Source organism: Haliaeetus albicilla, chromosome 17 (assembly GCF_947461875.1).
Source record: "Haliaeetus albicilla chromosome 17, bHalAlb1.1, whole genome shotgun sequence".
Classification (NCBI taxonomy): domain Eukaryota; kingdom Metazoa; phylum Chordata; class Aves; order Accipitriformes; family Accipitridae; genus Haliaeetus; species Haliaeetus albicilla.
Window position 1 is genome coordinate 575,062 of NC_091499.1, and position 15,608 is coordinate 590,669.

The 15,608-nt window shown below is 38.8% G+C and overlaps 1 protein-coding gene across 2 annotated transcripts in view; it reads right to left on the reverse strand.

Moving 5' to 3' along the window:
- Nucleotides 1-15,608, reverse strand: part of KHDRBS2 (KH RNA binding domain containing, signal transduction associated 2) — a 379,002-nt gene that overhangs the window by 22,094 nt on the left and 341,300 nt on the right. Inside the window, exons 9-10 of one of the 2 annotated variants that reach the window (XR_011328340.1) lie at nucleotides 3,542-3,715; nucleotides 1,533-1,584 (exon numbers count right to left, since the gene is read on the reverse strand). Coding sequence is in view for 1 of the 2 variants with exons in the window: in XM_069804568.1 (XP_069660669.1) it covers nucleotides 3,618-3,715 (98 nt within the window). In the remaining variant the exon portion in view is untranslated. Of the gene's footprint in view, nucleotides 1-1,532; nucleotides 1,585-2,799; nucleotides 3,716-15,608 lie in introns of those variants that run through there. The other variant, XM_069804568.1, reaches the window with a different exon arrangement.

Here is a 15,608-nt window from a genome sequence, read left to right on the forward strand (position 1 = left end):
GCATTTTTTTTAATCTACACAAGTAAGGGCTGTAAAGTGGACTTTGAGACAATAATATTAAAGGACACTGCTCTGCTATGAAGCTGTATTTATTGGCGTCCATCCTCAAGGAGTTCACACTAGTTACCCTCACATAAAAATCTGATGCACAAGTGAGAAATTAATTTTATGTACTTTGCCCTGGATCTCACTTGCATCAGGTATGACCTGCTCAGTTTTGTGTCATTAATCATTTCAGTAAGGCCTATGAGCATTTCCTGAAATACTTATACAGTAAAATCTATAATGTATAATAATCTATAATCATAGTTAGACCAGTACAAAATGGTATTTATAGCAGTGGAGTGTGTTTTTCTTGTCTGTGTAGACATAACATATACTGACTGAAGCACATTTGTATAACTATATGCAAGGTGGGTAGATGGAAGATTTTTACTATAGTGGTACACTCACACTGATGTGACCGTAATATGCAGACAAATCTTAATGCCGTGTTATATCACTTTGGCCTGTAGAGTGGTTGTAGCACATAAATCAAACAAGTTTATAAAGGTCTTGAGGCAACTCTTTGGAGAGGAAAATTAAGCCCTTTATATCTTGTTATACAACACAACTCGCGGTTTGTAAGTAACCATTGAATACACCAATAGCTGGAAAACGTTTAATCAGCCAGACCACAATCAGGGGAAAAGATGCCAGAGTAATAAATGTGTCTGGGATTGTGTATTTGGTGTGCAACATCATCAGTTTTGTTTATTAACTCTTTTCCAGTTTAACGATCATGAGAGAGGAAGAGAATTTGTACTTTTTGTATTGTGATTAGGTTGACACTTGTGAGTGAGTGGACAAAGTTGTATCCAAGCAGAACTTTTTTTGTGTGTTTCCAGCAATGACATTTGTCTTCAATCAAAAATCTCATATATAATCTGAAGTCTATGTAAGAAGGTTACCCAAGATACACCTTTATGTTTAAATGCATTTAACAGAGAAATATAGAAAGTTATGCCTTGATCCATGCCATTGCATGGTAATACCATTAATGTCTCTGCCATTCTAAAGCACAAAAAAGAAAAACCTACCAAGCAAAAAAATAAATAACAAGCTTCTTGTCTCTTTATAGATACTTTTGACATAGGAGGAAATGATAAATATTTTGAGAAGCAAAGGTAAGCCAGCATTGCATTTTTCTATGTCATGTGACTAGTTTTTTTCCAAAATGTAGGCATGCTTTTAATAAACACCAGCTCTTGTTTTTAGCAGGAGCAGTTATAAAGTATACCATCTTAATATTTACCATTAAAAGGCTAGATGACAAGACTTCTTTTATTTAAATGAAGGGCATTATACCATATACAAGCAAATGTTTTGACTGCCATTATACCATAATCACTATGCTGCTATGCAGGGAAACATTGCTGGAAAGAATTATTTATTTTAAAACTCTACCTGAATGCACTTCTGTGTGTTAGTAAAGCCAAATGCACAGACAAAACAGGAAATAAGAAAAAACCCTGAGATGCGGCAGAGCTTACCTGACCACTTCTCAGCAGATCTGCTGCTTAGTTGTCCAGTGCCTGCGAGTCCCTGAAATAGTGAGACAGAATAAACTCAATGTAACCATCATGTAGCCTACTAAATTCACTTAAACACTTCAAACGACAAAACATATGCTTCATAAACTATTCAAAAAGAGTTAGCATGCAACTCCAGCTGCAAGAGATTTTGTTCACAAACTGAACAGCAATAGGCCTGTACTTTATTCTCATCAAAAAAGTAAACCAATCACATTGACAAAAAGCCACTGTAAACAAAAAGACTGTATTTAAAGGATTAACAGTTTTGGCATCCCTACTATCAAGTCTTCTGTTCTTTTTTTCTTTTTTTTTCATCAAAATTTAGGTTATATATTTGTTGTTAGCAAGAGTTGCATTACTATTATTGTTAATTTTAGTTCTGTTTATTACCTTGAGGGTTATATATTGTAGAATAATTTTGTTGTCACTAGTTAATGTTAATTAGCTGGTTTAATAGCCTATATACCTATTTGTTATCTTTTGGTAGGTTTACTTTTTTAACTATCAGTAACTTAATAACTGAGAATATTTAACATTACTGTTGCATACTCAAAATTACAGAGTTACTATTAGTGTTACCTGTTTAACGTTTAGTCATCCTTTGAGTCCTGCGACATATTTCCTTAATAATCATCAGCCATCAAGTCTGATAGTCTCAAAAGAAATATCAGCCCTCTAAACTGCCTTCAAGGGCGGTGATATTTAGCACTGAAAATTACAAATAAAGTTTTTGAAGTTGAGTACCAACAACTGGGCAGTGACACTGATGATTTGTTTATCAAGACAAATTGTTATATACTACGAAAAATGCAGTCAACGCACTCTTCTGAGTGAAAACAAATAGGTGAATCTATGCAATGCTTACATGTTGAATGGGATATTTAATGTGCGGGGAAACTCAAAGGTCGGAGAACTAGCATTTAGACAGTCTAACAGTGGTAAGTGGTAATCTTACCTCTTTAAACTCCATTACATTCTCACGAGAGACATGCTAATACAAACAAGTCAATCAGAGTTTGCGTTTAGCAAGATCAAGCTTAGAGGATAGTTTAAAATCCATTTATTGTTCTAAAGCATTTTTTTCCATTAACATGTTATACATTAGTGGATACTAACCATGATTCATGTAACAGTTTAGTTTGTTAACTTTTAAATTATTTAACAACCAGAAGTTATTAATACAACTTTTAAAGTCTTACACAAAAAATCTTAAAACAGGCTTGGGTTCATTTTTGTAATTTTTATATAAAAACATTTTAGGCATCTCTTGAAAAAGAAATAAAGCAGGCATTTAAAGCTAGAAAACAAGTAATTCCAAATTTAGTTTGTTACAAAAGGTTTCAGCTTTATTGACAAATTATGGCAAACATATTTGACAAAGTTATGGTTTCCTATTTAGAGAAGCTTACACATGGAACTTTATGTGATTTTTTTTTAAACAAATACAGGTTAAAACACTGAACAAATTCAGTTAGCTACATACATACAGTAGCTGCTTGTTTTCAACCCCATTAAAACAGCATTTAAAATTAAATTTACAAACTTAATATCGAACATCTTAATCTAAACTAACATATATTAAAAAAGACAGGTTAAAACATCTTATCTACAGCTTGATTATTGTCTGGTTCAAAATAAAAAAAAGGAAAAAAAAGAACCATATTACAGTCTTTCAGCAACCCTAAACAAAAACTCAGCCTTAGCTAGTATGTAGAGACACTCAAGATCTGTAACAGTGTCATGCTAAATTTTTAAGTTACACACAGCAATGAATACAACCAACAGAACATCATCTTTGAATGGTTTATAGACAATGCTTGCCAAAGGTTTTTTGTCTCTGTTTTTTTAAGTCCGTGTTATAAAATAATACTAACGCCAATGTCACTCCAATGTTATAGGAAATACAAGTAGTACATAGGATAATAATGAGCAGTAATCCCTAGGATAGAAAAGAAATGGACTATTACTTGTCTTGTTGCTGTTTATGTGGAGACCACAGGCTATTAATTGTCTTTGAGATGAGGTCACAGATGAGGAGGACCTTCAATATCTACCATAGGGGTGTTCCCTGTAACCCCCTCTGGCTGACCTTGGAGGTGGTGCCTTTAGGCTGGAACGGGTTGTGGCCCATTCTTCTTGTGCTAAAAACAGAAGAGAAAAACATGTTTCGTAAATATCTAAATTTGAAAGAACAAAGTGATGCCACTGCTAATGGCTGTCAAAATTCTCAAGGGTTTTGGCTGAAAGCTTTAGAAAAATAAAATGAGGATGGTGTTATGATCCATTTCTCTATCCTCCCACAAAAACTTACGGAAAACTAACCTTCTACCACTCTACACAGGCAACCTGTCTATCTCAGGATGAAAAAACCCCTTACACCTTCACTTTCAGCAGAGAATGAATACCTACTGTGGTGGCAGTACAGTCAGCCCTGGAAAAAAATCACTGCACTAGCCTGCCAGCTGAGAATTTATTCGATGTTTTGAGCTTCTAGCATTTATGCTAAAGCACCAATGTGAATAATATTTAATGCAGTTGGTATGTTAATAAGATGAGGAGTCAAATCATGAAAGATAGTAGAAAAACATTTGATTTTTTACTTCCATTTGAGGCCAAAAGAAAGAAAATAATGGAAGAAAAATAATCTGTGGAAATGAAGCTACTACATTAAGCAAAAGAGTTTTGCCACATAGTTTTTACTTTGCGTTATCTTTAAAATACTTTTTCAAATTTGCATAAATGAAATATGCTTGGGAAGAATAAGTTAAAAACTCTAAGGCTAGTTCAGTTTTTACAAAGCTTCTACAAATCTTCCCCCCCTTACCCCCACCAAGACAAGTTACTTCTCCAAAGGAGCAAATGGGAAGCTACCTACAATTGTGGTCCAGTGGTTGAACCCCAAACTTGAACTCTCTCCTAAATCAGCTAGTGGATGGTCAAAGGATTTCTGGTTTTGTCTTCCACTGACTTTAACTGATCATACACACAGTGAGTGAAATGGAAACACAGAAATCATAGTATATCGTCTGTCTTACATCACATCATGGTGCAACATTACTCCTGTTACAACAGTCACAGAATACATCTGACACACACATGTTCATGAGGAAGTTTCAAAATCTCTACATACCCCATCAAAGTTATATGATATACTGTCTATGTCTTTGTAATGAAATACAGAAAGTGTTCAGAAATCAGTGTAGCGAATGTTAACTATTCTCCATATTGTTTTATTTTATTGGTGATCAGAATGTTTGTATTATGGGTATGCGTAGAATATTAATGTTTGTAAAATATAAAAGTAAGGGTCAAGCCTTCTGATGCTAGGGAAAAAAAGAACACTTTCTAAGGTCCATAAAAAACAGAGATTGAAAAGAGAGGAGTTTAAAAGATTGGAAGGTGACTTGAAGCCAGTGGGAAAGTGAAAGGAAGATTCAAATTGATGATGAAACAGTATACTTGCTGTTGCTATCAAAACAAAACTAACTGATTGGTATATTAAAATAGATCCTTCTTCCTAAAGCTAAAAAGGGACTATTGGTAACACAGTAAGAAGCTGAACTATCCAGTCTTGAACTACTGCTGAAGATTTGAAACATTTAAGGTCTTTGACCCATAAACTTAAAAATCCAGTTGTATCTATTTTTTAAGAGGTACATAATTTTTATGCCCTGATCCATACAAAAATTTTTAAGTGCCTGTTTAAGAAATCAACATTTCAGAACATATTTTCCTTGCTCAGGTCTTGTTTTAGACTTTTGCTACCCCACCCAGCTCCCAAGTATTAAAATGAGTACTCCTGACTCAGCATGGCCAATAAAATTCACCTATACGGAATATAAAGGTGAAACTTGCTGAACTCCCAGGTGTAAGGGGATAAGCTGTGAGCCAATGTGGGACATATTAGCTATGGTGAGCAGGGGCAAAAATATTCATTGCTCATAACCAAGAAGAACATATTCTTACTACTTTTTTCATGTTACATGCAACTTTCCCATTTATTTTCTAATAAGCCAAGCAGAGGTACTCTTCAGTTTGATCTGATTCCTGATGTACCTGTAGAGTGAATCCAACCTCAGTTAATTTTTCTTTTTTTTTTTCTTGTATTCCATTCTCACTACTGGAAGGACAGACTGGGCCTTCAAGTGTCAGGTCACTGCCAGAAAGCAGTGACGGATTCCTACCTTTTTGAAAGTAGCGTCTGTTGCAATTCATTCAAAGCATTGAAGGATTTTGTTCAATTTTTTAACAGAATGACCTAAATAAGAGAAGGGACCTTTCTATGCAAAATAAAATACATAGGCTAGTACATGAGTAGATTCAAAATCAAAACTGTATTATTCATACATTTCAATGAAGGCTAACTACCTTAAATTTAGTCAGCTACTTGATTAATGGAATGATAGCCTTAAATATAAAAAGGAACTGAAAAATCTTCATCTCCATTAATACATGTCAAAGATTTTCTTTTATTAAAGCAAGTTTTTAGAGGGACAGCAACATCTTCCTCTCAAGCAAAGATTTCATAAATGTACCTTCTCGAGCAGAACAAGAGTTCAGTAAAGGCTCCATACTTTGATTGCTTTAGACTCAATTGCTATAAATAACTTACTAAAGTTCAATCTTCACTAGTTTCTCCTTAAATAGTTCATTCATATCATTTGGCTACGATGAGCTTAAAATCACAAGACTCCCCCATGAAACTAATACATACAGAGGTCTCTGTTTCTCTTCTGCATCTTGATTAATGTGTCTATTGATAATAATATAGAATTCCAAATAAATAATAGTAATAATGTTGCATTGTACAAGCACAGAAAAAAATTGTTGGGATTTTTCTTTTTATATGCATGTGTTAGAGTCCAAGTTCCAAATGAATCTTTGAGCAATATGGTGACATATTAGCTACATGAATGGAATGGTGTGCTGATGTTACATATTTGGCTTACTGTTTCCAAAACCTTTATAATACAATGTATTTCGCTGTCAGTCATACCACACTTTTAGCCCTGACACAGGAAGTATGTGAATAAATAATTTTAAAACCCCATCCTATTAGCAGAAACTTTGCTAAATTGAAATCTTACCCAACATGGATAGGACCACATACTGTCCACCCACAGGGGAAATTGAAGTCACAATTTCTTTCTCTGGCAGGTCAGGAAGTCCTCCTGGGTAAAGGAGAATGAGGTCTCTTGGCCATGGGAGGGAAACTAAACTCTCTTTAAATGTTGCATGGGTGGAAAAGTACAAAGATACTGATATTTGGTATAGAGAATCTCCTGCAGAATAGTTGGGGAGCTTCGTAGTTGAAGAAGCTACATCATGGTGGTTACACCATGAAAGGTGGTTACACTTTGTGTGCCCTCCATTTCAGGGCAAAGCAAAATGGGTTAGTTCAAATCAACACTGAAGGTAAATTAATGTTTCATCTTGCACTGAAACTAAGAGAGCACTCACATCTTTGGTTACAGTTAAGAGGTAGATTCACAAAACACCTTTTCAGTTGAGACATGGTCAGTGACTGCATTAGTGCAAATAGTCTATTTTTTCATAGAATCACAGAATGGTTTGGGTTGGAAAGGATCTTAAAGATCATCTACTTCAACCCCTCTGCCATGGGCAGGGACACCTTCCACTTACAGCCCTTGTAAAAAGTCCCTCTCCAGCCTTCTTGTAGGCCCCCTTTAGGTACTGGCAGGCTGCTATAAGATCTCCCTGGAGCCTTCTCTTCTCTGGGCTGAACAATCCCAACTCTCTCAGCCTGTCTTCACAGGAGAGGTGCTCCAGCCCCCTGATCATCTTCACGGCCCTCCTCTGGACCCGCTCCAACAGGTCGATGTCTCTCCTGTGCTGAGGACCCCAGATCTGGACACAGTACTGCAGGTCGGGTCTCACCAGAGCGGAGCAGAGGAGCAGAATCCTCTCCCTCGACCTGCTGGTCATGCTTCTTGTTATGTAGGCCAGGATATGGTTGGCTTTCTGGGCTGCAAATGCACATTGCCGGGTCATGTCCAGCTTCTCGTCAACCAACACCCCCAAGTCCTTATCCACAGAGCTGCTCTCAAACAATTCTCCACCCAGCCTGTATTTGTGCTTGGGATTGCCCCGACCCACATGCAGGACCTTGCACTTGGCATTGAACTTCATGAGGTTCGCACGGGCCCACCTCTCAAGGCTATCAAAGTCCCTCTGGGCATCCCTTCCCTCCAGCATGTCGACCACACCACACAGCTTGGTGTCATCAGCAAACTTGCTGAGGGTGCACTCGATTCCACTGTTCATGTCACTGACAAAGATGTTAAACAGCACTGGTCCCAATACCGACCCCTGACAAACGCCACTTGTCACTGCTTTCCACTTGGACATGGAGCCATTGACCGCAACCCTTTGAGTGTGACCATCCAGCCAATTCCTTATCCACCGAGTGGTCCATCTGTCAAATCCACGTCTCTCCAATTTAGAGAGAAGGATGTTGTGCGGGACAGTGCCAAATGCTTTGCACAAGCCCAGGTAGATGACGTCCGTGGCTCTTCCCTTATCCACCAATGCTGTAGCCCCGTCGTAGAAGGCCACCAAATTTGTCAGGCACAATTTGCCCCTTAGTGAAGCCATGTTGGCTGTCACCAATTACCTCCTTATTTTCCATGTGCCTCAGCGCAGCTTCCAGGAGGATCCGCTCCATGATCTTGCTGGGCACAGAGGTGAGACCGGCCTGTAGTTTCCTGGGTCTTCCTATTTTCCCTTTTTAAAAGTGGGCGTTAGGCTTCACCTTTTCCAGTCAATGGGAACATCCCTGGACTGCCACGACTTCTCAGATATGATGGATAATGGCTTAGCCATTTCATCCGCCAGTTCCCTCAGGACCTGTGGATGCATCTCATCAGGTCCCACGGACTTGTGCACCTTCAGGTTGCTTAGATGGTCTCAAACCTGATCCTCTCCTATGGTGGGAAGTTCTTCATTCTCCCAGTCCCTGCCTTTGCCTTCTGCATCTTGAGTGGTGTGGCTGGAGCACTTGCCGGTGAAGACTGAGACAAAAAAGTCATTGAGTACCTCAGCCTTCTCCATATCCCAGGTAACCAGGTCTGCCATTTCCTTCTGGAGAGGGCCCACATTTTCCCTAGTCTTCCTTTTATCACCGACGTACCTATAGAAGCTCTTCTTGTTGCCCTTGACGTCCTTGGCCAAATTTAATTCTATCATCAGGGCTTTTGCTTTCCTAGCCTGACCCCTGGCTGCTCGGATAATTTCTCTGTATTCCTCCCAGGCTACCTGTCCTTGCACTTCAGCTGGTCATTGAACAGAGGGTGACACCCCTCCTCTCTCCCCAGCCTGTCCTTCCTACAGAGCCTGTATCCTTCCTTTCCAACACTCCAGTCATAGGAGCCATCCCACCATGTCTCCATGATGCCAATAAGATCATAGCCCTGCAGGTGTACACGTCTCTAACTCCTCTTGCTTATTCCCCATGTATGTGCATTTGCATAGGGGCATTTAAGCTGGGCCCCCGATGAAGCTGCCTTACTGGCTGGAGTGGCTGGAATTCCTTTGTGCTGCTCTTCTGGTGCTCTGCTGCTGACCTGTGATCCCTCTCCAGGCTCTGGGCATCTGTTACTGGCACTGGCATCACACTGGAAGGAGTGGGATGGATTGAGGTTCACCTCCCCCAGCAATTTTAGTTTAAAGCCCTCTTTTAATGCAAAGTAAACCACACCGACTTTGAAACACCCTGACTTGTCAGGGTCAGACACCATGTTTTAGTTGAGAAGCAGTAACCAAAACCTGACAGCTTATGGAATAATATAAACTCCAGCAAATGCTTTACTCTGGCAGTCACCAAGGGAAACACTGGTGACTGGAGATATCGCCAATGATGAAGCATCAATTTTCTCCCCCCAAATTATCACAGGGCAGTGCATGATTTATACTACATAGGGATTGCTTGGGGTCAGATTATTTATTGAAGTGAATTTTGAATGTGAATGGTCAGTTGGGCCATTAGATCACAGAGCAGATCCAGGCCCATGGCCCGACCAGCAGTGTAGGCACACACAATATTATCGCGTGTTGGCATCATGTTGAATTGTGAATGGGCCCAAATGCAGGTTGCAGAGGATGCTTATTTCCTTCCTCTCATCTTTTGATGACTTTCATCTGTTCCTCTGGCTACAGGTGTTACTGGCCTACTAAATTCCTCATCTCAGATACTCCTTCACTGAAATCAACTATATGTCCCAAAACCAAGGAGTGAATTTGCTGCTCCAATTACATCAGAGCTGTCAAAGTGTTTAAAGTTTTGTGATGCAGATTTCTTTCCAGTTTTGGTTTAAGATAGTCAACCATTAGTAATGTACTAGCTAGTCTTCTAGTGTAAATGAAGTATTATATATTTACCGACCTCCTTATTGTCCATACTTCATTTTAAAAAGGAAAAAAAACATTGCTGTTGTTGTTAAGAAAGAATTATTCCCTCTGGCCATTCACCTTTGAAGTTAAAAAGTTGCTGCTACCTGTTTTCAATTTTTTTTAAATAACATTTAAAGACTTTTAAGACTTTAAAAATTCTCCATGAATAAATGAAATTCATCATATACACACTTGCATTTAGTAGGAAAACAACACAATAGCCCCCTTAGAAAATCAGAATACCTGTCATTTTTTTACCTAATTGGAGTATCTAACGTTGCTACAGATCTACAACCACAAAAAATAACCTATATTCCAAAGACTCCAGGAGTGAGCAGAGGTAACAGAAAAAAAGTTTGACTGAACTGAAGCATTTTAGTTAATGAGCCTGTTGTTTTTTAATAGGCATGGTTTTATTGCCGGTATCTTGTTTTTGCTAATCACTGCTGACTTTTGTGGCCAGTAAGAAAATAATTAGCTGACTCTGGACTAAAACAGTGAACGTTTAAAACAGGTATCAAAGATTGCTTTTGTCAAAAGATAATGCTCTATGGAAATAGAAAAATGAAAATATAAAACATAAAAAGCCTGTTAAAATTCTGAAAGCTATTTCTTCTCTGCAAGATGTCTTCTCTGCAACTACATTTCATTATCTTGTTGCCTTGGGGTGTGGGGGGGGAAGGTTGGGAAGGGGGAATATCATCTGCAGAGCTGAAGTGAGGCTCAGGCTAGGACATATTAGGACTGGACATCTCTGGAGAAGATTTGGTAGCAGCTGATCTTGCTATGGAACAAGAAACATTCCTGTTGTGATTTTTTTTGGTGCATTCCATTAATTTTTTTTCTTGGAGCTGCTCAGGATGTTCTCTTGTTGAATATCAGGGGTTTTATGGTCACATGAAACCAAAGTTTACTGTGGAAATCTATTGCCTAGAGGGTTGAAGAAGTGGCAGCTGATATGATACAGTCCTAAATCCTCAGGTCTCTCATACCTACAGGGAATCAGTTTCCATATAGTGAATTTAAAAAACCTGCCTCCGTAGTATGTTTCATTACACCCTTTAAAAATGGCATTTTGCTCTAAACGTGCTGTAGCTTCAATTACCCTTTGCTGAAGTGTCACTGCATTTGCAGAGAGGCCTCGGGGAGAAGTAAGGTTTAGATAAAAAAGGAGAGGCTTTATTTATATAAATGAAAACGACTAAAATAGTAAAAATACTCACTAAATGGACAACAAAAAACAATTTCTTGTTGCCTTCGAGCCCTCCCCCTCCACCCCGGACTGAAACATCTCCATATAAAGGTGAAGCGTACAGTCTTTCTGGCAGTACTCATACAGTAAAAAATGAATTTATATTACCCATTGGAAGAAGCTGTTTTTCCTTGACTAACAGTGTTCTTAAAGTAAATTGCTGCTGTGGCTGTACCAGCTTCTGATACAGAACAAGAACAGAAATGTAATTTGTGGTACAAGTCTCTTATGCTCTTTTTTTCCAGTAACATGGTGGACCTGTTTGCTTGATTTCAAACTTTAACAAGGAAGGATGATGGTCACAAGTTAGTTATATCTATTTGGTAATACCATCATCAAAATATGAGAGGACAGCTGACAGTTTACAGCTCTTGTTGATATTGCAAGACAGACCCTACTGCATTAAAAGGTGGATCCGTAGCCAAAACATAGATTAAAATTTGGGGATTACAGCCTTCAACTGGAAAAACAGTGACCTCTACCACTTGTACAGCAGTAAAGGATTATATATTTATTGTGGAGAAAGCAAGATGGATATGGAGCAACGCTATAAGGAGTCTCTGAACCACATGATGCCAATAAATTACAAGATGCAGCCACACCAAAAAAGAAATCAGAGTATTAGTGGTTTTTTCCTACAGGGATTTTTAGTGAAGAACAATATATCTGAATGCTGGTAATTAAAGGTTCCTCGATTTGCAAAGGTGCTTTTTCACATCTCGGTTCCAGTACTCCAAGGCAACCTTTTTTCCTTCAGCATCAAGGGGTGTTCCTGAGAACGGAAAGCTCTATCTATCTTCAGGACTAGTCTTGAAGGACTGAAGCCATGTAGACTACCTCAGTCGTCACATAGAGATTTGGGCGGCTTGTTGGGTAGCAGAAGGGTCAAAAGACCTTTCAGCCTTTTTGATTACCAGGCTGAGTTTCATTGTGCTTCAGAACACGTGAGAACAGTGGAGTCTGGTCTTTCTCAGAGACTGCGCCAAAGTGGAAAGAAAGCCTGGACATATTTTATCTTAATAAAGTGGCATGTTAATGAAGTGGAGACTGAGAGGGATTTCAGGTGAAGAGCAGGTAAGAGCTGTAGCCTTGAAGAGGGAAGGGTAATTGGGAGAACTGCTAGTGAGGCTGTCGATCAGCGTGCCCAAGAGCTGAAGGGGTGTGCAGGGCGGTCATCACGTTTTAACGCCGATTCCTCTTCCTTCTCCTGCCTCCCGCCCAAAGAAACCCTGTGGAGTCCGACCCCCCCGCTCCATCCAGCCTGCCATCCCGCCCCTCTGCTCTGGTGGGCTCCGCTCGCCCCTTGTCCTTCTCACTTCTGACTCTCCCCGCTGCTGTCAGAGACAAGAAATCCACACGGGCAGCTTCGTCACTGAGGGCCGAGGTCCAGTTTTTCTGGGAATTTGGTGCTTTTGCCAACTTGCTGTTCTAAGCTAAGAAGCAATCTTGTACGCTTCACTTTCCGAAACTAACAGTATAAGTTATGGCAGCATGATGGAAACAAGAGAGTTTGTAGCTGAGGAATCTGAGTGTGCTCGGGCATGAGGGTCGCTTTGGGTGCGGTAACAAGTGCGGTAGCAACGTTTTTGGTGGCTACTTTGGTAAGACATATGAAGTCACGGGCACAGCCCTTTTAGTTATACTGGGTCCTTCTTTCAATTTGCTGTATGCTCCCTGTGAATTGAGATTTGAAGCACCTTTAGGACACACATTAATTGTTATTATCACAGGCAATCAGCACCCGTAGTTTATGATTGATTGAAACTATATGTTAGTATTTTTGCACTGCTTTTTACAACTCAGACTGACGCTTAGTTGCTGTGTTTGTTGAGCTATATAAATACGTCCAGTATCTACTACAGACGTTATTGATGTATTAGCTGAGACTATCTTTAAAGATTAGTGTTTGATCAATTGCTAGTAGACTCAGTAGCTTTGACCTAGTGTTTAAATACATAATTTAAGTTAGATTTTTTTTCTTACTGGAAAGTCAGAATGAAAAAAAGGTCATAGTATTTTTACTGAAAATACTATGAAACCCATGAAATTCCTTTGAATGTGGGTCACTGAATGGTATAATTTATAACAGAGAGACATACATATGAAGTTATTCCTGTCTTATTATTGTTGTTCCTTACTTACTATGTAGTACTGAAAGCACAGAAAAATTCATAGTGGTCTATCTACCCCCAAATTCTACCCCAAGCAGTGGCTATCATCACATGCTCAAATGTCTTCTAGTACAAGACTCAAGAAAAGCACATATTCAGAGCACTTTTTTTCCTACTCTTCAGTCAGCATTACTGCAACCTTGTCATGGAATTTTCCAGCATTGAATAAAACTCACAAATGCAAAAAGGACAACAATACAAGTAATTAAAAGGCACATCATATCACATATTAACAGATACTTTAAAATAAAAAAATATATATTAACAGCATGTGATTTGCATATGAATATGTTATTTCCTAATAATTTTAAATTTTACATTTCTATTCATTCCTTATTCCCTATATAATAAAGACCCAATCACTTCTTCTTCCAACATCTGAATATTGCCCACAGTTTTGGGGCACAATTTTATTCATCTCTGGTCAATTATTTTGGGACAGGTGGCCAGGAAGAGATAAAAAGAGCTATTCTGTTTAGATAGTTAAGATGTATGTAACAGCAATTAAGATAATGGTTTAATTTGATTTACCATTTAGCTTTCAGTGCTATTAGAAACATAGAAGCTGCTTTTAATTCAGAATAAAATAGTTTTCTTTCCTATGAGGAAAAAAATCTCTACCTTCTTTGCAAGGTCATTATACTGCATACATTTGGAGAGAGCACACCGCACTAGAGACGGAGCATAAGTGGAATTCAGGAATTGTGGTTACTAGCTCTACTCCTTGTTTGCTCAGTGACCTTGCATAATTGTTTAATATTTTGTGGTATGGCTTCCTCACTGGTAGAATGAGACAGGAATACCTACTTCCCTGGGGTATTCTGTGATGTAATTAATTGCCTGAGCAGTGAGAGAAAAATGCTGTAGATGTGCTGAGCAGAAGACCCAATAGAAACCAGACATTTAATTTTAAAATGAGAACACTGAAAATTAGAATTATTTTCTTTTGGTAATTCAATTTGTGCCGTCTTTCTAGTAAGCCTCCAAACTTCTCCCTCCATGAGAAATGGGTGGATTCAAAGTACTAAGCAATAGTTGGAAACTTTGCTCTGCACAAGCTAATGACTAATGTTCAACTAACATTGACAAAGCTGGGATTTCACCCCATAAATCCACACAGAAAAGACAGTTGCCTTTTTCTTGTGTCACAATTGGACAAGTATATATTATTTTAGACAAAAATTCAAGAACAGGTTTTTGTCTTTTTTTTTTTTTAGGATAGCATCTGCTTATTTTTTTCACTCTTCTGCTCTCGTTTTGCTTTTCTACAAAGCCTGCAACATACACAGGATTTTCTGACTTGTTAGCTACGCATTTTATAATTTTGTGAGAAGAATAGCTGAAGTGGCCATCTTCCAAATCACAAATGGTACCTTTCTTATTTGAAAAGTAGAATCTTGTCAGAAGACAAAAAATGTTTTCAAAACACAGGCTCAAAACCACTATGCTTACTTATACCGTGCTAAATACCAATTATTTTACTAAACCTACCACGTATGCAATATAAATGTGGCTTAAAAACTAGAGATGCTAGGAAAACCTTGCGGTTTAATAGTCTATTTTCTGAACTTAGCTGTAACCGTTTTAAAAACCTACTGTCCCTACGCTTGACAGTACCTTCTCTTCAGGAGGGCTCACAAATGAGACTGCAGGGGTACTCCTAATCTACTCTAGTATTGTGAGCTGCCCTGGCTTAAACTGGTAGTGGAGAACCACCGAAACCCTCCAGCTGCCTTGGCCTGGAGCAGATGGGGAGTGCTCGTGCACTCCGCTCTGCCAGCTCTCCCTGCGGGTTAAGTAACGTCAGCAAGAGAGGCAGTAATGACTGCTGGCGAAAATCATTTCTTACAAGGCTTCAGCCACTTGTGCAGTGAACGCCTGCCTCGGGCAGGAAAGGAGCAGCATCAGAGCACACAGGGAACTGGTTTGGGAAACTGCAACACAGCGAGGAGACAGACTATTATCAGTGTTGCTGTGAGGTGAGTGTGAATGCGACAGTGTGGAGGGAGTTTTATTTTTCTCTGATTTTCAGTAAAAATTAATTTTCTATTACTTCATGGTAATGCGCCATGAAATGTGCAGTGATTCTGTGTCTGGAATTATATATAAATTTTCAAAATTTACAAATATTTTTCTGTATACGTTGCAGCACGGCTTCAGCAGTGCCATAGATTAAACAATACAGGGTTTATTTCACACTAG